At 43.8% G+C, this 24,109-nt stretch overlaps 1 protein-coding gene across 17 annotated transcripts in view; it reads left to right on the top strand.

Annotated features, from left to right (window-relative positions):
* The first annotated feature begins 566 nt into the window (after positions 1–566).
* Positions 567–24,109, top strand: part of MLIP (muscular LMNA interacting protein) — a 52,393-nt gene continuing 28,850 nt past the window's right edge. For 4 of the 17 annotated variants that reach the window (XM_083431544.1, XM_083431559.1, XM_083431547.1 and 1 more), the window contains exons 1-3: positions 924–1,262; positions 20,950–21,093; positions 22,892–23,242. In XM_083431544.1, the coding sequence (XP_083287670.1) occupies positions 1,197–1,262; positions 20,950–21,093; positions 22,892–23,242 (561 nt within the window). In that variant the 5' untranslated portion in view covers positions 924–1,196. Of the gene's footprint in view, positions 1,263–16,646; positions 16,728–20,949; positions 21,094–22,891; positions 23,243–24,109 lie in introns of all 17 variants that reach the window. The other 13 variants (XM_083431554.1, XM_083431557.1, XM_083431550.1 and 10 more) reach the window with 11 other exon arrangements.

Below are 24,109 nucleotides of genomic sequence, written 5' to 3'. Positions count from 1 at the left end.
ACTAGAACTTGCTCCCACGTCTGAGAAGTTTTAATTACTTTGGTTCAGTTCTCCATCACTTTTATATCCACTTCAAATGATTCTTTTGATAGCTGCCTCACTTGAAGTTGTAATCAACACATTTACATAGATTTCATGCAACTTCCCCCCAATAAAGAGAGTGGAAAGTTTTGCATATTGCTTGATTGTAATAATGCCTGAGTGCACTTGCTTGCATCGTACTGTAAGATGTGGAGCAAACTTTACCATCTACCTCACTGAGAAATGTGGGCATAATTATTCCCGATACAGCTTTGGAAATTATCAAAAAATATCCCCATATGTTGTGTGGCGTCAAGTGTTATGGGGAACCTGCTGTTAGGAAAACAGTCAGAAGCAGACAGCTCTTTCGACCCTGCCCTGTGGATGATGATGGTGTCTGTGTAGGGGTGCCAACTTGAATAAAATATTGGGGGGAGGGGGGTTAAACAGGTAAGCCCCACCCTGCATAATCGATCACATGATGTAGCACGCACACACCATTTGAATGACAATGCCCTAGTCCCTCCCCCCAAAGCTTTTGCTTTTTAGAAGCTGCCCTCGAGGACAGCACCAAATTCTAAACTCACATTCAAAACATAGTTTGGAGGTTTGAACAATTTAAGTGAAAAACTGCTGCTGAATACTCTTTTCCCTTAACAAAGCTCTTAAGCCAGATCCCCAGACTAGATTTTGAGCTTTAAATAACAATTTGGACCGTTCTTCTAGGAAAAGTATGTCTTAGGTGTTTGATGTCCCTCTGGGCTGCAGCCAAAGATTACCCAGGGAGGTGGCATTTTGTTGTCTGAACTTCTATTGCAGACTTGTATCTCTGAGGTCCTTCCTGTTTCATCAGGGAATCCTTAAGCAGAGTTTATTTCACGATCCCCAGGTAACCAAAATTGTGTGGTGCTCATAGTGCCGAATGCTAACCAGCTTTTTTGATGCCAGCCTGGCATTTATTGTTATCTGAAGCTAGTTGCTTGCCTTCCCTCCAGGGTTCTATTTGTGAATTTTCTACGTCTATAAATGGAAACCCTAGCTAACAAGAAATTATCGCCTGGGCAGCCTGATACAGTTCTGTCTCACAACTTGAGTATGTGATGTGGTAGGGTGTCTAACATGTAGCCGGCTAAGGCGCTGCTTTGTGGGATCTGAATCCCTTCTCTTCCTTGGAAATGGAGTTAGGAAAGCACAAACCAGAAGCTTCAACAAGAAACGCTTTGTGGAATGAGAAGCTAAAGGTAACAAGTGGTTTACCTTAAAATAAGGGGGTGGCTTGGAGTTGTTGAAGACATGGAAGAAATGCAAAGTACGGTAGCTCTTGCATGGCTGAGACGTTCCAGTTACTATTTTGATACTTCCTCGAGTCAGTGACCTTGAAGATTAACAGGTTCAATAACAGTGTGTAGAAATTAATTCTGCTGTTATCTCTCAGTCGGAATGATGGGGGTGGTGTTACAGACGTTTTGGTACTTTGGAGTTGCCTGTTAAAATGATAAAGCTGTAGATCTGCTCCTGTATCTTGTGAAGTATTCCGTATATATTTTAGCAAGTCTTTCAACACTGTGCATGCCTTCCACTATGTGTCCAATACTGCATAAGGCAGAGAAGAATCCAAAATCCCCCAGATTTGCTTTTGTTTACAGTATATGTTGACTTAGACTCCGGGGTGATAAATGGAATTTGCTTGTGTCAAATTTGTTTTCCCGGTAGCACGAAAGGGCTGCGTTATTCTTGACCCTGGGAATGGGTAAGCTGTGTTGCCTGTCGCTTCCACCGAATGATGAATTAGAAATTGCATCGCGTTCTTGAGAAGGAAGGCAATACAACTGAGGGATCAGTTTTGTCGCCTTCTCCTAATTCACTGTGAGAATTGCTAGTTTTTACTTTGCTGGCTTTGACTTGGAACTTCCCCAAAATGCCAGTGAAAGAAATAAAATCATTTGTGGACAACAGTGCAAACATTTTATTCTACTCAAGGAGTCTTTGTCTGAGGCCCTGTTAGTCTCAACCCTTCACCTAGAGATTATTTTCTCCATTATCATGGGGTGTTTTTGTGCTACATTATTTAAGTTCTGACACAGAGATGTGTTCACCTAGTAACCTAGGGACAAGGCCACTGCCACCCTCAGGCTGGACCTAGAATCCTTCTTTAGAATTAGTGTTTACTTTATGTAGGCGTACCTGTCAATACCTGGACCTGTTGGTATGCTGCAGTAAATTGTATACATAGAGTTCCATAATATATACAAATTTATCAGTTCATTTTCTCTATATTTTATACAAAGCTACTATACATCATTATGAACATACTGGTACATACAATACTGTTACCTAGATTTTACTATGTCGTGTTATATAATTTTCTTTCCTACACATTAAAAAATGCAGCTCTATATGTAAGTCCACCTATTTTTCCAACCTTGCAATAATATATTTCTTTAATACTTTCATTCTGAATTTTAAAGCAAAAATAGGACTTTAAGCTGTGCAACGAAGTCCAACATTTATTTTCCCATTTTGCTGCAGTAGGTACTTCCATTTTTATTTTCAGTTTAAGGGCTAGCAACCTATTTGCCGCTGAAAGCAAAAATGAAACACTATGTCAACTGCCTCTTTACATCCAACTTTTAAAAATAATAATACAGTGGTACCTCTGGTTGTGAACGTGATCCATTCCGGAGGCCCGTTCGCAACATTAAAAGCCCGCAACCTGAAGCGCCATATTTGCGCAGGTGCACACCGCGATTTGGCACTTCTGCGCATGTGTGAGCGGTGAAACCCAGAAGTAACCCTTTCTGGTACTTCCGGGTCGCCGCCGGATCAACCTGAAAGAACGTAACACTTGGCTTCCGCAAGATCTGGCCCTGAAAGACACATGTCCCAGTTTTCCTTTGGGGCATGTTGGTGGGCATACTTCATGCATCTAAAAAAGTGGCCTTGAGTCCACAAAAACGATACCATCATAAATTGGTTGTTTTTAAGGTACCTAGGATATAAACCTCACCAGACACAATGAGACGTACTTCTGGGTAAGCCTGCAAAAGACTGTACTGTGAAAAGCCTAGGAAATGAATGTTCATTTGAAGCCTCCTTCCCATTTCTCCTCAGTTGTACTGTTCTCCAGGACCTCTTCCAGGCCAGTTGCAATTGCCTCCCTTTCTCCTTCACAGCTTATTTGATGCTGTGAATGAAGACATGAAGTAACAGTGGGAGTAGCAACTTGCCCCTTCATCAATAGCGTGTAAAAAATTGTTTTCGGAAGACCAGGCACAGATCCACTACAGCTCTATGCGCAAGAGGGAAAATGTAATGGGGAGCCTCAGTGCTTTAGCTGATTTTCTTCAGGACTGTGACTGCAAGTTTCTCATTCTTTCTCTTCTCAGGAAGGAGAGGCAGGCAGACAGAGTGCCCTGTCTGGTAAAGGGCATTAGCCATAGCACTGCTTGTATTTTCCTCCCCAAAGACTTCTTCACCTTTTAATGTGCCCTTTCGTTTAAAAGTACTCTATGTTACCGCTGCAGCTGCTGTGTCAGTGCTTCAGCTTTGCCCTACCTGAATATTTTGTCATTTCCCTGGCCCAGCGAGAGGTGGGAGATGATTGATACGAAGGGGTAGGATCAAAGGCAAACGGACTTGCAAGCCCCGCGTCTTTAGTGTGACATTTGTTACATACAGTACATGCAGTAAACATATTTTCCATCTTCGCTTTGCACTGAATTTCACGTACCTAAATATGTCAGGCTCCCTTTGCCAATATAATATCCACAGGGAGAAATTGAAATAGATTCTTGTGGGAGATAAGATTACCGTCTGGCACCTCAGTCCAAAACATTTTCACGATGGCATGAGATGTTGGGCGTCCCCACAACTTGATGTTTTGAGATGTTGCACTGGTGTGAGAGCTTATCAATGAATTTCCTTCCCTTCTCTTTATTTGCTTTTCCTTAAAAGAACATTTAAAAGCTGCCAATTCATTAAGAATCATGGCTATGTACATGAAGACGTTGTAAGAGTATAAAATGCAGAACCAAATGACCACTGGATCCTATTAATTCTCTTTAAAAATGGTCGGCAAAATGTTTGTGACAGTTGTCAAGATGACAGAATTGTAGGTGCCCGACTTCAATATTACTTGATGCCCCTGTGCTAAAAAGCTCTAGTTCATGTAGAAACTAATGGAGTCTCACTTACTGTTACTGCAAGACAGTCAGAAGACTTCTCCAGATGATTTCAGTGATGAGAACAGAAATCTGCTATAGCGCAAGGATTCCTAAGCTGTGGTCTATGGGCCACCAGTGGCCTGTGAGCTTCATTCAGGTGGTCCACAGCATGTTGGTGGATTTGCGATTGAAGATGGCACATATATTGCATTAGATACTCATATCCATTTTTAATTGTGTTTCTTGGCCATAGATTCATAGAATTGTAGAGTTGGAAGGGACCGTGAGGGTCATCCAGTCCAACTCCTTTATCACTTCTTTCATTTATTATATTATATTGTATTACAATTTGAATCTGAACACACTCAAATGCAATTTTTAAGAAACGATCTATGAAACACACATAAAACTCCCACAGCACCTAGTTCAGTGCATTGCAATTGCTACAAGAGGCAGAAAAATCAATCAGTGGACCACCAATATTGTACTACCAGCAATTTCAGGTCCATGGGGGAAAACCTTTGGAATCTGCTGTAATAAGTGTATTCTAGCCACATAGCTGGTGCAGCAAATCTGTGGACTGATGTGATTTTACTCTTGAATCTTCGCAGAATAGCAGGCCCAGGGATTAAGTCATGAGAATGTGTAATTTGTGGTACATGGATGGCTTTGCTTATCACAGGTGACTAAGTGTGTACCTACTTTTGAGTCTGCAGTAAGTAGTCTAATTTCAGAATGAATTTCAAGGTAGCTGCAGTACTTCTGAGATCAGCACCAAGCAATAGATTTGAATTCAGAGTACTTCACAATCTGGATCTTGTTCTATAATACAGCTTTATAAGATGATCCCTGACTGTTTCCACTTGATGGAGCTTGAAGCATTACAGAGTCATCTGAACGAGACACTGACATTAGATAAAGGCTTTTAATGCCAGTCTCTGATTATCAGTACAGCAACAATGATGTTGACTTTCCTTACAGAAAGACGTTTCAGAATGCCATGGACACTCCTGACTTGCTTTGATTAATCGTTCTCTTACTATCTGTTGGCAGCTTAGTCAACTTCTGTTGGCAGCTTGGTCAACTTCACTGATAGATGTGTCACAACTTGATTCATTAAGGGCTAGAGGCAAATGTATCTTATTTCTTTCTGGTAGTTGGGTAGGACAAGGTATACTGACCTCAAGTAGCACCACACTCCTTGGCTGAAGGAGAAGTCAAAGTTCACTGCCTTTCAGTTCAAACTGAACATCCCCAGGTTGTGCAAATGATAGATAGGAATGAATGCTGTTTATTTTGGACCAGGGTGTTTATCGCAAGGTGCTCTGCTAAGTGGGAAGCTCACACTGAAAGTAAACTGAGACATCTTAATAGCATTCCTTGCTAAAAACGCAAGCTGCAGCCCAAGATGGACTGGATTTTTGTGGTGCTTTCTCAGGAAGAGATGGGCAAGCCCAGCTTCACATCTGAACATTAGCTGACTGATGAAAAGGAAAAGGAGGAGCCTGGGGAAGAGGATATGGGAAAGTCTGGAATATGTGGTAATAAGTAAATTCTGGAAACCAGCCCTGCTGCTGTAAAATGCTGGTAATTTCAAAAACTGCCTCATTCACCTGAGACTTATGCTTCCAGTGTCTTATCCAAGGAGGGAAATCACGTAGGCATGGGCATCAAATTCACATGGAGCACACATCACTCTCAACTCTTTGGACTTCACCCTGGATATGGGAAAAAAACTTATACATACCCTCCACCTTCCAAAGCTACTTGTTAATTACAGTGGTACCTCGGGTTACATACACTTCAGGTTACATGCGCTTCAGGTTACAGACTCCGCTAGCCCAGAAATAGTACCTCGGGTTAAGAACTTTGCTTCAGGATGAGAACAGAAATCGTGCTCTGGTGGCCCGGCGGCAGTGGGAGGCCCCATTAGCTAAAGTGCTGCTTCAGGTTAAGAACAGTTTCAGGTTAAGAACAGACCTCCGGAACAAATTAAGTACTTAACCCGAGGTACCACTGTACTTATATAACTGATTTCCTTCAAAGCAACACATTTTTACAAAAGCAAATGAAATACTTGATATCAGGCTAGGGATGTCAGAGAATTCTGAAGAAAATAGGAGCAGAAATTGCCAAAGTTCATTTATTCATCTATGTCCGGCATGCAAATCAATCCAGTGAATCTGATTGGTATTCACAATTGTTTTCAGTCCATAAATTATGTGTACTTGACGACTCCTACCCTCCAATCTGCACTGAATCTTCTTTTTACTGAAACAATGTGGCCTAATGTCAGATTAATGCAGTTAATTATGTAGAATTTTACCACCATGGGCAGAATGGAAATCGATGCCTTCTTACATTCCTAACTGAGACTGGGCAACGATTTGCAAAGAATCTCTGTTTAGAACCATTCAACTGTCCCAACAGCAAGCTGACCCCACCATGCATCCAAATGGTATATAAGCTGTGGTTTTTTAATTGATTAATATACCACTTAATCAAAGGGCTCATTAAAACGGTAGATAAAATACAGCTAAAACCTACAAAACTATTTTTAAAAAAAACCCCAAATATACATAAAATCTTTGAAACACAGATAACACCAGTAAGACTTTTAAAACAAATGTAGGTAGCTATGCTATGTTTGAGTAAGGTTGCTGAACTAGAAAGGTTTTCTCCAGTTGTCTAAAACAAGGTAACAAAGACACGGAACTAGTGGAATTTAGTAAATTTCATCCTGTTCATTATCTTACTAGTTTAAATCATAATTAGTAGTTAAAGGGGGCAGAAACACACATGCATCACACAGATATTCTGTCTGTTTTCCCTTTCCCTTCCAGCAATGAAGTTGGTTTATTGGTTAAAATTAGTAAGGTAGAAGCCTAGCCCTGCCTTGATGTCATCTGTATGACTCATCAACAGGATAGCATGTTAACTCTCCACCGTAGGGTGTGGTACTCTAAGAATAGTGACAGAACTTGACTCCAGCAACAACAGCTATTACATGACTCTCTCTAGTTGACTGAACTGTCACAGTGGCAGCACTGAGGAGAGAAAGTAGAAGAAAAGACTTGCATATCAATAGGGGGGGGGGGGACGACGACGAAAAGGAAATACAAAACAGAGCTCTTCCTGTCCTCAGTGGAGAACATTATAATGTTAACTCTATGGCAGTATCCACAGGACCTTGGGAATTATAGTTCTGCACAGAGGGCAAGGAATCTCTAACAGAATTCTTGACATCCTTAGCATTCTGTAAAAAAAGTGAAAGTTGATTAGCTCGGGGGGGGGCAAGTTATTGAGCCTTAAAAAAAAGGTTTTACCTATTTTTAAGGAGATTTGCCAAAATCTAGACTTCCAACATCAGTTGCCATACGTCCGGATTTTCCTGGACATTTCAGCGATTTCCGCCCAGACACTGCTTCCGGCTACAGTATTCTGGCTATATCTGGGAAATTCCGGACATAGGGCAACCCTAGTTGAAGTGAAAGATGCCAGAAGAGAAAGCAAGCAGTCAGAGGCTGCTGTCTGGCCAGGCAACCCATCACCACTGGGATCTGGCTAGGCTAGCAGCTGGCTAGAGTGCCAGGCCTGGTTTTAGCCACCCACCGACTGAAGCTGAGCCTCTGTTACTGGATCATGAGACATTGCTACAGGCTCAGTAAAATCTCCCAGGACTTGAGGGTGCTTCTCTGTGGTGCCAGCAAGTAAGGACAGACTGCTGGCAGTCCTGGGGGAGGGTGGTAGCAGGTGCCCCTGCTGCCCCTGGTAAGTTGGCTTGCCATGAGAATGCTTCTTTCGCTAAAGAGAGAAATTTGGCTATGAAGCAGGGATTTTAAGTGGGTGGGGAGAAACTGAGGGCAGAGTGGTGGGGAACTGCAACAAACTTTTGGAGTGTGACTTGCTCCTCTGCAGGATACTCCATTCCACCCCAGACCCTGTGATCATCACCTGAGGACCTTCTTTGTTTTCCTCCTCTGAGAGAAGTCTGGAGGGTGGAAACATGAGAGACTTTTTTGAGGTGGTTCCCTACTTGTGGAACACCTCCCCCTCAGGAGGCTTGCCTGGCGCCTTCATTACATATCTTTAGGTGCCAGGCAAAAACATTCCTCTTCTCGTCCTTTGGCTAATTAAACAACCTATGGCCTTTAAAACTGAGTTTGTGAGGGGTATTGTTTTTGTTTGTTACTATGATATGCATTTATGTGTTCTTATATTGTAAATGACTCTGTGATCCTTGGATGAAGGGTGGAAGAGAAACTAACAACAACAACAACAACAACAACAACAACAACAACACATAAGAAACAAGCAGGGATTAAAGATCTACATTGGGAACAACTGTCTCTATATATCTTGCTGCCTGAGGCTGTTACCTCACCTTGCTTCATAGATGGGGTGGCCCTGAGTTTAGCTGCCTTTTATACATGGAGTGGAGCATCATATTATCCATTACCAGCAAAATATCTTGGAGATGCTTACTTTTATACACCTTCAGTTGAGACCTAGGTTGCTTCCAAGCATGTGCTCAGCTCTGGAATTTGTTTTCAGGATCAAAACTCATCTCACTCCATGCTTGGTTTTCCTCTCAGTTGTCTTACTTTTTGGCAATTCCCCCCCCCCCCCCGAGGCTTTTGATGTTGTTAAATGGATATGAGTAAAACTAAAAATCCACCTCTTACTGATCTACTGCAAATCACCTCCAAGATCTACCAGTAGATCACAATTTTCCTTCTTCTGAGCTTTGGGAAAGCAGACAGACTGTTAGAATTAGCATATAAAATGTATTCAGAAATTGGTCGTGGCTTCCTGTGAAAATAATGTTTCCTTGTATATTGATTATCCCTGGAGTACAGCTGGGTTGACTCTAAGCCTGCATGTGAGACAATTACAAAGCCCCCAGCCTTGCCTCCATTTTCAGATGTTAATCTAAAGTTACTCCCTTCCATTTTAATAACTTTTACTGCTGGATTCCAAATTCCTCCTCATTGAATTACAGATTTTTAGTGGCCTATTTAACATCACTGACACAGCTCACATGATTTTAGAAAATGGCCAGACTGGGGTAGAAAAGCGTAAACAACCTCCAGCAACTCAGCTGTAGAATAATAATAAGATTTTAAATTAGAATCAGTTGGCTACTTTAAACTGAGGAATAGAATGGGCATATGCTTTCCTGTTACATCACTTCATATTAATGTTTTAAAACTTTCCAAATGTGTTGTTACCCTCTTGCCTCTTGTAAATGAAATAAAAGAGCTACAGAAAGCAGATGAAAATATAACAATGTCTCGGTCCAGAGATGCTTTACAGATGAAGTCTCTGATGTACATACAGTGTCCCTTACTTACAAGACTCCAGTTGTATCTCGGAAGTCAAATGCATTCAAGTCGAACATTTTGGCTCCCAAATGCTGCAAGCCTGGAAATGAGTGTGAACATTCTTTGGAACCTGAACGTCCAACGCGGGTTCCGCAGCTTCCGATTGGCTGCAGGAGCTTCCTGCAGCCAACAGAAGCCGTGCCTTGGTTTCCAAATGTTTGGGTAGTTGAACGGACTTCTGGAGCAGATTCCATTCGACTTCCGAGATACTACTGTATTCTCATTCATTTTAGTTGATGGGAAAGCTCTGTGAGCCTATCATTTGGGTGCAAAAGTCTCCTCTATGCATCTTTGTATTATTGAACTTGCACACGGAGTTTGTAGCAAAACAGCACCCTTTATGACAATGCACATAAGGGAGGTGTCAGAAGGTTTGGGGGATTCACAAATTGTGCAGACGTATAAAATATTCAATGGCGGAAGAAACCCTAATGGAGTCAAAACAGCAGAAGAGGCCCAATAAGGACTAAGGCTGTGTACACACACCAGAGTTTAGTCTGTATTCAGTGCACTCTGCATGTTGGTTTGTTCCTTGTCAGTTTTGTACACATGATGTCAAACTCAATCCAAATATATCCTGTTTGATTCTATGAGTTGCTGAGTTTTGTTTTTTCACAAGCCAGGGTTGATGCAAAGAGAGATTTTAAAACGGAATGAATTTACACTTCAACCCACATGTGTGATATGCATGTGAACAGTACGTTTTTCCAATGGTTGTCCCCTACTGTGGTGACATTGCAGTGAGTGTACACCACAGTGGAGCATTCCACTTCCTTTCTGTGTCAACTTAGTTTCTACTTTACCAGTGGGGTGCTGGCAGCGATTTACATTTAAACAATTAAAAGGGGGGAGAATAACATTGTTTTCTGAAAGTCTAGTATATTGGAAGATTTGCACCTCAAGACAGTGGCGTAGCGTGGGGGGTGCCAGGGGTGCGAGCCGCACTGGGCACAACATTTGGGGGGGCGCAAGTCCAGAGGGAAGGGACAAGCAATCGAGGCTTGGTTGGGGGGAGGGATTGTCATCTCCGTTTGGCCGGCCCCCCTCGAGGAAGCGGGAGGGAAAAGAGCCGCGCAGCAGCTGCAGCAGCAGGGAGGAGGAGGTGGAGGTGGAGGAGGAGGAGGAGGTGGAGGAGGAGCAAAGCCGGGAGGAGGAGGTGGAGGCGCCGCCTGCCTGCCGCAGGATCCAATCCGAGCCTGCTAATCGCTTGCTCAAAGAGGCAAAGGAAGAGGTGGAGGCGGAGCCACTGGCCCGGCAGGGAGGAAAGTTGGAGAGAGCAGCGCCTGGGCGCAGCGAGGTTGGGTAGGTGCGTGCGCCCTGGCTGGCTGCCCGCCTCCCGGGCTCAGTGCCTCCATGACCCCTCCAGCGGCGATGGGAGAGATCTGGGGTCTGGGCTTCCGAGATACCCTGGAGTGAAATCCTGCTTCACTTTCTTGGGAGTCCCTCTCTTATGCTTTGGGGGGGGGGGTAGCAAGGGGGAAGAATAATGATTTCCTCCACCACCAGCCCCAAATTCTATAGTAAGAGAAATTGGGGGCCAAGCCAACTGGGGAAATGGTGAGTCTCTAACTATAGAGCTCAGGTATTTAGGAGCAAGCTGGCTCTGCCCATAGGGAGGAAAAGCACTCTGTGCAAGCTCAGAAAACCCACGCCATGCCACTGCGCGCTCGCACTTGCAGCTCTCTGCCCCTACCTGGCTCACTCACTCTCTCTCACTGCAGTGCTGGCTGTGCGAATCCGATCCAAGCCGCCCACTGTGGAGGGGAGGGTGCCAGGCGTGCAGTGCGGTGCGGAGGGAGAGCGAGGGACTATCTGGGGGAGGGACAGTGCAGCGGGGGGGGGGCGCAAATTACTTGCCTTGCCCCGGGTTAGGGGGCGCAAATTACTTGCCTTGCCCCGGGTGCTGACAACCCACGCTACGCCACTGCCTCAAGATATATATATATATTTAATGGCTGTGCAGAGAAATACCTGCATGCATGTACACAATGACTACTTACCCAGTCCTGGGGTGGGTGGCAGTTGTGGCCTGTCACAACGGGTCATGACCTCCAGGAGCAGCGTTGGGATGGGTGACCAACAGTTTGGAAATCCTCATTCTGGACGCAGAGTAGGACGATAGTTCTTGCCAGTCCCAATTTTAAATCCTGGGTCTTGGGGGCAGGCCTTGGTCCCATGATCGACCCTGTCATGCCTGCCTCCACTAGGAGACTAAGGAGGGATAGAAACCCAGTGCTTAAGCCAAATCCTATCTACTTCTGGAATCAATAAAGTTGTGGCCAATTTCAAATCCCAGAACGTTGTCCTTGTCCAGTTTCCTCACCTTAGACCAGGCCTTGCTGCCAGGGGAGGGGTCACTGTGAATGGGACCACAATGGGGCATGGAAATGCTAATTGAGGGAGGGAGAGGAGAAAGCTGCTGTGAGCTACTTGCAAAGTGATGTGAACAACACTAAGCAATGTGTCCGGCAGCGTTGTGAGAAACCCGGAGTCCCAGTAAGGACAACAGAACGCTGAATGGTTGTTCAGAGGGGGGAAGTGGAAAACTGAGGAAATGATACTTCTGATAGGGTGAAAAGGAGGACAGAGTTCCCACCCTTTTAATGCTTGTATTAAAAAAGGGGAATTTCAGCTGGAGCAGCTTACATGATAAGCTGCTGGAATTGCACCGCAAAGGTGGAGGAGCCCTGCCCTCTTCACTGGGGAGAATGCCAAATGGGTGAGCCCAGAGAAGAGGGCTGGTGGCGGTGTTGCTACTGTGGTTGTTAAAGGTGATGGCTCTTTCTAGCACCCAGGATAAACACTGAGCTAAAGCTGTGTGACATTTTTAGCCGAAAATGTTTTTGGTTTCCCACTGAGGCAGCTGTCAATTATTTGTGCTAAGTGGATTGATCCCAGAGGGACTAATTACGCTGCTCTTTTCTCAGACATAACTGGTAAATGCAGGTTCATGGTATTCCCTTGTTAGATGTGTAAAAAAAAGGAGAGAAAAAAGATGTTCCAAAAAAACTTCGGGAAATAGAATACAAGCCTGGATGATTGCCTTGGAGAGTTAAGTGACAGCTCTTCCTTTGATCTTTCTCTTGTTTCTAAAAGCTCCTGATTTGATGTAGGTACTGTGCTGTCAACAGAGGTCATTAAGATAAAGGTCCTCTTCACATGTTCAACCAGCTGTGTGGGAAATGCTTGCTGCTGGTGCTGTGTACAACCAACCTCATAACTATCTTCCACCTGATTGGCAGCCCTCCAGAAGGGAAGTTGCTGATTGGCTAGGAAAACCATATCTGAGCTGCTCTTCACACATGGATGCTTTACACACAGAGACACACAGGAGCAATACTGTGATAGCACTGGTGGAAATAAGCTCCCTCAAGGCTGGGTGAATGTGTGAAGCTGAACAATAAGCTCTCAAAACCTTGGGTTCTCAGCTCCCCTAAAACAGGAATAGAGATGTTTCTTATCCAAATCCTAAAGGAAGCATTAGCATCCTGTAATCAGCTCCTCATCCCCCAAACCAGTTGCATGTCTGAATGGAACCAGTAACATTTGACCAATTGGCTCTGGGACACAGCTATTATTTATGATGTTTTTGAAAAGCAGGTAAAACATGGATTTCTAATAAGTGATAGAGCATTGGTCCTTGGTCCAGTCCCTGGCAGCATCACTAGGTAGGGTTGGGAAACAATTTCGGCCTAAAAAACAGAAGACCTGCTTCCATAAGTGTACTTTAGTCAATACTGAGCTAGGTAGACCAACAGTCCGAATCAGTAGAAGGCATTTTCCTGTTTTCTTAAGTAGAGACCTGAGTGAGAACTGTCTCAGTGTATTTGAATCAGAGATCTTGTTATAAAACATTTTAAATTGTCTTAGCAATTATGTTATCATAATGGCAATTTTATAAATTTATAAATATATCATGAAGAATAAGATATTAATATAGGGTCTTACATTACTTTCAAAACTGCATTTTTCTCTTGTGCAGATTCCTTGAAGCCAGCTAGGCGAAACACTTTAGGGCCATAATTTTAACCCTCAGCTTATTTGGGGTCTGATACACTGTAGCATAATCTTTGTAGAAGTGTTTCGATTTGGAGCGATTTTCTTTAAAAACACCAAGATGACTTTGCTAGGCACTTTTTTTGTTACTTTACAATCACTTGAGTTTTGTTACAGTAAAGCAGTTTTCGTGTGGCTGACTTCCATTCTGAAGGGCATTCTCAGTTTATGCCAGCACCATACACCTACACACGAATATTTTAAACCATTGTTATTCATATAAAACACACAAAGTTTTATAGGTCCAAATGAGCAAAGCAAGAATTCTGTGCCTTAAAAGAAGCAACATTCACTTGCGTTGCCTCCCTCCCTTTTCCCATTGTAGGTAAAATAAAATGCATCCTTTGTAATTTCATATGATCAGTGCTACAGACGGGTGATGTTCCAAGTATTCACTTAGGCAAAGCTGTGTGCCTTTTCTAGGTAACACGATAATCTGTGTCATTATCTGTAGAGCTGTCATCATGTGCGAGCAACAAGCAGGTGGCACCTGAATCCTTCAGCGGAATAAAAAAATATAATAGAATAGGTTTCAAGACAATGAATCCACTTAGTCCTAGAGGTCTAAGGTGCCTTTGGTTATGATATGCCTCCTGATGTTGCTGAACTACAACTCCCATCAGCCCAGACCACAGGCCACAATGGCTGGGATAGATGGATGTTGGAGTCCCAATGCATAGGAATGGCCACCGGGCCACTATCTCTGTCCTAGGAGTAAGTTCAAGAATTAAACGTTGTGGCCTGTTTTATAGGGTTGCCATACATCTGGGACGCGGGTGGCGCTGTGGGTTAAACCACAGAGCCTAGGACTTGCCGATCAGGTCGGTAGTTCGAATCCCCGCGAGGGGGTGAGCTCCCGTTGCTCGGTCCCTGCTCCTGCCAACCTAGCAGTTCAAAAGCACGTCAAAGTGCAAGTAGATAAATAGGTACCACTCCGGCAGGAAGGTAAATGGCATTTCCATGTGCTGCTCTGGTTCGCCAGAAGGGGCTTAGTCATGCTGGTCAAATGACCCGGAAGCTGTATGCCAGCTCCCTCGGCCAATAAAGCGAGATGAGCGCCGCAACCCCAGAGTCGGCCACAACTGGATCTAATGGTCAGGGGCCCCTTTACCTTTACCTATACGTCTGGGAAATCACAGACATGTCCTTGGGGGGGGGGGCAGCATGCCCAGGGGGGGGGATTTTAAAATTTAAAATGAAATGTCAGGTTTGGGGGGGGGGTATTCATTTTTTACAATTTTTTGCTTGGGCTTGGGCTCGGGTGTGGGTGGCATGGGTTGCTCTGCATGCCAAAGAAGCTGCCAACCCAAGCCAGAAAAAGAGGTGCATGGGTTCAGTGGCCCCGTGTGCCTTTTTCCCTGGCTCAGGCCAGCAGCGCCTCAGGCTGCCATCTTTTTTGCTCTTCAAGATATGGCAACCCTACTGTTTGGAACCCCAGCATAGGATTTTACCATTTGCAATAAAGTGCTCCTGATCTTCTTTGAAAATCAATGCATCCATCATTTTCTTTTAAACTGTCACCTCTTAAATTATATCCCATTGAATGACGATAACTTATTTTCCCCAGTGAAATGTTCAGAAATCTATCTTCCTCATCTCATAGGATGCTTAAGTGCTTTTACAAAATTATCCATAAAACCTTCTGGTTGAACAAACAAATAAATGAATTTCTGTTGAATTTCTGCATTGTAAAAGTTCTAACATCTATTCTCTTCTCTCATTTTGCTATTCTGATGTATTTTCCATTATAGGTAAAATGCATTCTTAGTAGTTCAGTATGATAAATGACTTTTTGATGTTTCAAATAGTCACTTAGGCAAAGTGCCTAGCTTTTTTAGGTAACACAATATTCTGTCTCATTGCAGAGCTGCTACGTGCAAGCAGTGAGGAGGTAGAACTTTAATATTTCAAAAAAATTGAAAGGAAATAAAAGGATAGATTTTAAAACTTTCACAATACAGAACATTCAAGTGCTGTCTAAGTTTGTTTCATTCAATTTATTTGTTCGCCAGAATTTTTTTATGGATAACTCTGTGAAAGCCCTTAAGCCTTCTATGGACTGAAATATGTCAATTGCTGAATATTTAAACCAAGAAAGATAGGTTAGCATCATTCAATGGGATACAATTTAAGAAGCAATACTTAAAAAGAAAACCATTTTTGCACTATCTTGCAAAGATAATCATAAGCGCCTTATTGTAAATGTTAAAAGAGAGGACTACAAAACACTGGGATTAAAACAGGACACAACTTTCATTTGACTCCAAAGCTTATTACTGTGGCTCTTTAGACATTGTTGTCTCCAATTCCAATCACTCCCTGCTATCATGGCCTGTGGTCTGGGATGATGGGAAGAAGAAGAAGAGTTTGGATGTGATATCCCTTTTTATCACTACCCTAAGGAGTCCCAAAGCGGCTAACAATCTCCTTTCCCTTCCTCCCCCACAACAAACACTCTGTGAGGTGAGTGGGGCTGAGAGACTTCAAAGAAGTGTGACTGGCCCAAGGTCACCCAGCAGCTGCATGTGGAGGAGCGGAGACGCAAACTTGGTTCACCAGATTACGAGACTACCGCTCTTAACCACTACACCACACTGGGAGTTCAACAACATCAGGAGGGACACCATAACCAAAGCCACATCAAACCTCCAGGAATAAGTGGATTCATTGTATTCTATATAATGGATCCAGCATATTTAATATTGGGAAAATAAAGGTTTTAATTATCTTAACAGTTTCATATAAATATCTTGCCCAGTGAAAATCTTTTGCTGACACCTCTGGCCCATGACTTTAGGAAGCAGCCATTTTGCCTTTAACAATGTCACATTTTAGCAACTGGATGTAGCTGAACAAGCTGAGCCTTTGTGTCCCAAATTCTTCCGATGCCCACACAAGCTGCCTACTCCTAGAATATCCCATTAATGGAATCTCTAGCTAGAACTATATTAATTCCCTAAGACACAGGCATAAATCTACAGCATTATTTTATTTGGTTCCCCCCCCTCCCTCTTGTAAATAGCAACCCATACAACATGGAGAACAGACTGAGGCAAGAAATGTGAGAGACAGTTCCTCCTTTAATTTCCTTTACAGAGAACAGGTATGAAGTCTTTTTGAATGTAATGGCCTATTGTATATTTTAAAAAACATTCTAGGACTTGAACACTGCTGTAGGTATAATGCTGTTCTGCTAGGATGTTAAATTTTTAAATCATTGTATTGGTACTCCTGGTATAAATGTTTCATGTTTAAGATGGAAATCCCCATAGCATAGCTAGAGGAAGCAAGCCCCTTTTGAACTCACAGTGGCTTGCTTCCAGGTAGATAGGCTTAAGATGAGGCTTTAAATGTTGTGCTGGTTTTATGCAGTGGGTTCTGAATATAGATTTTTACTTTGGATGCCTGTTCACATGCTACCCATTTGCAGATGCAGATAAGTCCGTTCACCCCTTTTGGTGCAGCAGCATTGCAGGATGGCAAAGGCTTTACTAGAGCCCTGAGGGGGGAACTGGAACAGTGGTGCACATCCTGATAAGCGGTGGGGGCTTATCAGGAACTGGATCCTGGCCTGCACCCAGCTTTGTCTAAAGGGGATGCAGGCTGGGGACTTGGGCTGTGCCAGGGGGCAGAGCCGACGGAGCAGGTAGGCTTCCTTCGGATCTGCCCCTTGCCCATTTAAGCAGCCCACCCCTGAGGCACTACCTGTTTGTTCCTTCGCCGGATTTTTCCCCTGCCTACCCACTCTCAGTTTAAGCTTATAGTCAATGACTTTGCTGTGGCTACGGTGGTCGCCGTTCTTTAAGGGGGCCAGGTAGGAATTTCCCCACTGGGCTAATTGCCACTGACCCGGTGGTTTTGCCTACCTCATAGCAATCGTCACAACTGGTTGAGCATTGGGGCAATCCTGCCCCTCCATCCAAATGTTGGGGTATCCCGTTAAAGGGATCCGGGGGGAGTGGCCATGTCTGTCTGCTTGGGGGTGGGGCAGGGCCAAAGCAACTCCCTCAGATGAAGGTCCCTGAGGGGGGCTCACCCTATTTGATGTAAGTCTCAGGAACCCCCATCTGGATTGACCACGCCTCACTTCCAGCAGGCAGGCTGGAAGTATTTTGATTGCCCCATGCCCAAGCCAAGCCTCTTTCATCTGTATTCATCTGTGGTGACTACGCGGGGCCAAATATGAGGACTACAAAACTTAAATTGATTCCCTATATCTGTGCCACGTGTTGCTTACTAGAACACCCTGCAGTTCTGGATGGTGAGGCCTTGGGAAAACTTCTTCATGCTCCAGATAACCCCAAATGAGAGTGATCTGAACGGACCCGTAAAAATGTAAAATTGTAGCATGTGGGCCTGATAGTTCTGTGAAATCCTTAGCTTGGTGTCCTCCAAGTGACTGACAGCTATGTCAGCCATTGGTACTTCCCCAGAGGAGTGTGTCAAATCAACGTCTTGCAGTACTAAGCAGTGCCAAACTCACTCTCCCGCCTTTTCTGCCTGTATCCCTGACATTTTGGGATTAACATCTCACGCTGATGGGTGATGTGAGTTTATGTCTGTGTACACACTACCAACTTAAAACACAGCTGGGTGCTTCTTTTTCTCAATTCAGATCAGTAATAATATTTTTTTTATTTATATGCTGCCCATCTAACTGAGTTGCCCCGACCACTCTGGGTAGCAGTATGTGCACGGCCTATATCTCAAGAAATGTGGTGTTCTCTAATTTACCACAAGACTGCTATTGAGTTCCCCTGTGTCTACAAATTTGTGATAGACTGTTGCCACACATATCCTGCCCCATATTTTGTTTTACCAGCTGCTATGGAGGCCAAGCATTTTTATTGCTTTCTGTACACATACAAGCAAACACAAGAATTATATGATATCTGTGGGACAACTCTCTCCACATAATTAGTGGTTAGAAGGACTCAGTTTTAGTATAACACATCTTGAAAGTCTGTGGGTGTTCTATAATCAGCAGTTCTTTTCATGAAATGTTTCTTGAGCATGTTGAGTATTTAAAAAAATAAAAAAATCAGTTTTGGGCCATAGAGTATTCTTCTGCTAAACTGCATAGGAATGTTGAGTTGGCTCTGGCTATGTAGCCTCAACTGTAAAACTGCATTCTTTTTACAAGGTAATGAAAGCATCTAACTGAAGGCTTTATTTGCTGAGGGAGAGCTTGGCTTAACATTTTCCAATATGCCAGTGGTTAAACTGATGAGATACTTTAAAATGAGTCATATGTCTCTCTTGTAAAATGGTGCTGCTAATTGCAAAAGCATGGAGTGAATCCTTTCTATCTGTTTAGTGTGCTTATAAAACGGAGTATTCCCACTGGAAGCATAAATGCTGATCTGATTATGGCACCACCCCCACAATTGAAACTTTAGATTGACTAGTAAAATCCTGTGGTGTGTGCTGCAGGAAAAGTGGGGGGGGGGGGGGAGAGATAAAAAGAAAGTATTGTGGACTGCTTGAACTGTTCCATCTCCATTTACTTGCTTTTCTACCTATGCTTCTAAAAGACAGATGAACAGCAACAAAAACAAACCATTACTTTTCCAGTTCACAGTAATAATAATAATAATAATAATAATAACAATAATAATAATTTATTATTTATTATTTATACCCCGCCCATCTGGCTGAGTTTCCTCAGCCACTCTGGGCGGCTCCCAATCAAGTGTTAAAAACAGTACAGCGTTAAATATTAAAAACTTCCCTGAACAGGGCTGCCTTCAGATGTCTTTTAAAGATAGGATAGCTGCTTATTTCCTTCACATCTGGTGGGAGGGTGTTCCACAGGGTGGGTGCCACTACCGAGAAGGCCCTCTGTCTGGTTCCCTGTAACCTCACTTCTCGCAATGAGGGAACCGCCAGAAGGTCCTTGGCGCTGGATCTCAGTGTCTGGGCTGAACGATGGGGGTGGAGACGCTTCTTCAGGTATACAGGACCGAGGCCATTTAGGGATTTAAAGGTCAGCACCAACACTTTGAATTGTGCTCAGAAACGTACTGGGAGCCAATGCAGATCTCTCAGAACCAGTGTTATGTGGTCCCGGCGGCTACTCCCAGTCACCAGTCTAGCTGCCGCACGTGGCAGGAGCTTGGGGAAAACATAGTTTCCCAGGCAAGGTATTCCTATTACAAGAGTATAAGGAAAGCAACGGAGGGCAAACAAGAAGATCAAGGGCATGGAAACCAAGCCTTATGAGGAATGGTTGAGGGAGCTGGGTATGTTTAACTTGGAAAAGAGGAGGCTGAGAGGAGATATGACTCCCAGTGGCGAAGCTGCATGCTCCGCTACTGGGGGTGGAGAGCAGGCAGGGTGTGTGGCTGGCACCCTCTGGGGGGCATGACGTGTGCCCCAGGGGTGTGACACGCCACCCACAGGGGCATGGCGTGCATTCTGGGGGTATGATGAGCTGCTTGCGGGGGCGTGGTGCCCAGCGGGTGGGGGGGGTGCACGGCGCATGTCCGGGGGGGGGGGGTTACACGATGGCACCCTACTGGAATAGTGGTGCCGGGGGTGGTCTGCTCCCTCCGCACTCCCGTTCCTCTGCCAGTGATGACACCTCTCTTCAAATATCTCATGGAAGATGGAACAAACTTGTTTTCTCCTGCTCCAGAGTGTAGTTACAAGAAAGGAGATTCCAACTAAGCATCAGGAAAAACATTCTGACGGGAAGAGCTGTTTTGACAGTGGAATGGACTCCCTCATGATTTTTGTGGGCTTGTTTTCCAGGCTGATTCTTTGAAACCCCGAATCTAACTTTTTAAAACACTGAGGGCTTATCCACGGTTACCTTTCCCCCCACTCTTTCCAGGCAGAGGTCTGCACTGATGCTCCATGTCCAAGCATTTGTTCTGTATGTTTTCCTTTGCCATGAGCTTTCCCTGAAACCCCCCCCCCCTCTTTTAAGATGAATTGGAGCAAACATCAAATCAGGTTTTCCAAGAGTTGCCATTTGCTCCAATTGAGCTTTAAAGAGCAGGTTTTCAAAAGGGGAGGGCTTGAACATGGACTTCTAAATAGTGGACCATGCCTGGAAAGAACAGAGGAAAAGTGTGGATAAGGCCTGTGTCAGCAAGGGCAAATTCAGCCTGGGTTGACTAGGAAAAGCTGATATAGATGAGAAAATATGAACAGTAAAATAGTCAGAAGAGATGATCCTCACTCCAGTTTGTCAGAGAAAATATAGACCTGAAGTTAGGTCCAGTGAAATGACTGCAAAGTGGTTCAGATATGGTAATGCAGCATTACTATATATTCTTTGTTAAATATCCTCTTCACATGCAAATATATATATTTTGTAGGTTCCTTCTGAATCTGAATTTCTGAGGTTCACTTTTGTTCCTTCGTTTGGAAAGCTTCCAACTCAGTTCTACATCGCCGATGCCACAACATTTCTTGCAGAGGGACTTGTGGATAGAAACTCTCGAGAAATTACTGGGCACAAGGTAGGGTTTTTTTCTTTTTTATATTTTCATACTGATTTATGTTTGTGCGGAGACAGTCTTTCAAACTGTCTTGAAATAGGTTGGCTGCCATCTGCATAGGTCCCCTTTGCTTGTAATCTTTACTGTTTACAAGCAATATCAACTGTTGTTATTTTTAGGTTGGATTCACTCACATGCCAGCAAACCTAGTTTTGTAATTAAAGTTTATTTGGTGCTGTAGTACAACAGACCCACTTTCTAACCCCCCCCCCCCCCAAAACTGGACATTTTGTGAAAAGCAAACAGGTGGGGAAATGTACTGCAAAGTGTAGGATAACTGTGATTGAATTAATGTCAAAAAACATCTCCATAATCAAATCAGATGAATGCTCAATAAATCATGGAAGTCATCTAACCCTCCCCACAAACTTTGTGCAAACAAATTATGACAAAATGCTCAACTTGTGGGTTTCCTGGAAGTGATCTTTATGTCAGGACTGCATTAATGTTTGAACCTTCTTGAAAAAGGTTTTTAGCTTTGGCAGCATTATAGCTGTCCTTTGTTCTTCATCACACCTTGATGACATCACAACCAGCCAGGAGGGATAGGGAAGGCCTACCCATTTCAGCCCACCTTTGGGAAGCATATCCAGCTCATAAATTCTTTGGCAACCAGTCACCTGTACTCTCTTTAGTCTTGCAAAGACTGGGCTAGAGCCACTAATTTAAGAGAGACAGGTTTGACCATTTGGGCATCCTCATTTTCTACAGAACCCTGTTTTACAGATATAAAGCCGTAGGCTAATCCATACTAATCCCAATCCTATAGCAATGTTTTGTAAGTATGCTCTGCTGGATTAAGCAGAATGTCTTTCCAATCATGTCTTCAGTTGTGCCCTTTAAATCCCCAATGGAGGTGACCTTAAGGAGTGCCGACTCTGTTTCCCCAAGCCAATGTGTTTACACAAGAAGTTCCTAGGAGGCATTCCTGAATGAGCACAATGTGTACTAGGGTTAAGTGTACAGTCCTTAAGAGCTATTCCCTTGTAGGGTCCTACCTTGTGAAACAAGCTAAGACATTGTATTTGTTGTTTAAAATACATGGTGCCTTGTTGGGGACAGCCTCCAGTCTTTCATTCAGGAGCCACAGCAAAGCTGTTTCTGGCATTTGAGGGGTTAATGGCCAAAATCTGCAGGACCACTGAATGGGTCCCTGTAACAAAACAATGATGCTTTGTACTAAAATGCCCACCCTTAACAAGTACAGTCAAGCTCCCTGACTGCAAATTCTTTTGTTTTGTCTGCTCAGAGAGTGTCCTGGTTTTGAAGTTCTTTTGTGGCTTCAATGTCTATATGGGGCTTTGCCCCAGATTTTTCCCTCTGAGGAGCGTGGGAGCCAGTCTTTTGGTTTTGTGCAGCCCACAGCCAGAACCCAGTCTCCACCGTGCCTGCTTTAAAGGGGTCTCGTAGTCCATTCTGCTCGACTGCACCTGCCTCCACCCCAGTTCCTTTATTGCTCCTAATAAAATGTGAACGATTTCTTCCCTTGTATCAGGCCATATTTATGGGAAAGTGCATTGAGGGAAGAGGGAAGTCGCCAACAGTGGAAAGCTTATTATGTCAACAATACAAGCCCCACTTTCTTTGTCTGTGACCCTCCCCATCTTTTCTGGTGCCTGAGACGTTGGACATGTTTTCCAATGCACTGTAACATTAGCTTGTAGTACAAATTCTTAATTCTTTGGCTGGCAAGGAAAACGAGCTTATGAAAGTAAAACAATTGACCCAAGTCTGGTTTGTTTTTGTTATTTTACAATAGGCCGAAGCAGTTCCTGGAGGTCAGGCCGTAGGAAGTGGAAACGAGGGAAACGGCGGCTCTGCCACTTGCACAAACAGTCGCCACAAACTTTTCCAAGCCAAAGATCACAAGTCAAGCAGAGGGGAAATGGAAGGGGATGACCTTTTCAAAGCTGAATTTGTCTTCATTACGGACTCGGATGAGGACAAAAACACTCTCCTAGGCAACGGATATGGACATGGAAGATCTAAGGGTCTGGATGCACCCTGTTTGTCTCCGAGGGACGAATCCAGAGGACATCCAACAGCCCCACAGTTACCACTGCATACTGAGATCTCTTACAGTTCTGTCAGCCAACAGAAACAGTCTCAGGTATCTTGTTTTCCTAATTGTGAGCATGCATGGGAAAGGAAATATTGCCATCTCTATGAAAACCTGTCTGTTTGTACTCTTCTTGGTTAGACTTGCTGTTTATTCGTTACCCTGCTCAGTTACGAATTAGTCCCTCCCGTATTTTATTGCCTTCCATGGCTGAGAGACGTTGCTTGTCTAGTGGAAGGAGATTGGTGTGGTGGTGGAAAAAGCACATGGCACTGCAACATTTTTTGTACTTTCAATGACACTTTGCAGTTATGGCAAATGGGAGTAGTCCAGCCTTCACCAAGCTGGTATCCTTCAGGTGTTTTGGACACCCATCAGCCCCTACCAGCCTGGCCAGTGGCCAGAGATGATGGGATTTATAGTCCATAATATCTGGAAATCACCACTTTGGAGAAGGTTGGTGTAGACTGTTACTATGCTTCTTCACCTAATGATGGCTGAAACAACACTTAACCTGAGCACACATTCTACTTAGGACTACTTTACACATGACAAAAATCCTCTCTCTCTCTCTCTCTCTCTCTCTATATATATATATATATTTGGGTAGGGGCCATTAAGGAAACAAAGGAAGGGAAGGGCTGTTGCTCAGTAGCACAGCACAGGCTTTATATCCCAAAGACCCCAGGCTCAATCTCTGCCATTTCTAGGAAACTCTGGTAAAGATTCCTATCTGAAACACTCTAGAGCCACTGGTACTCAGTGCAGACTATGCTTCATGGACCAATATAAGGCAGCTTCGTAATTCATTTTGACGTAGGAAATTGCAACTCTCTTGCATGCGGATCATCATGTGTAAATTGCTTCCTAGTGTGTGCAAACAAAAAATTCACATGACTTATTTGAATATGAGATTTG

Source organism: Podarcis tiliguerta (assembly GCF_965153285.1).
Source record: "Podarcis tiliguerta genome assembly, chromosome: 3".
In the NCBI taxonomy this organism is placed as follows: domain Eukaryota; kingdom Metazoa; phylum Chordata; class Lepidosauria; order Squamata; family Lacertidae; genus Podarcis; species Podarcis tiliguerta.
This window is presented reverse-complemented; position numbering and strand designations above follow the sequence as displayed.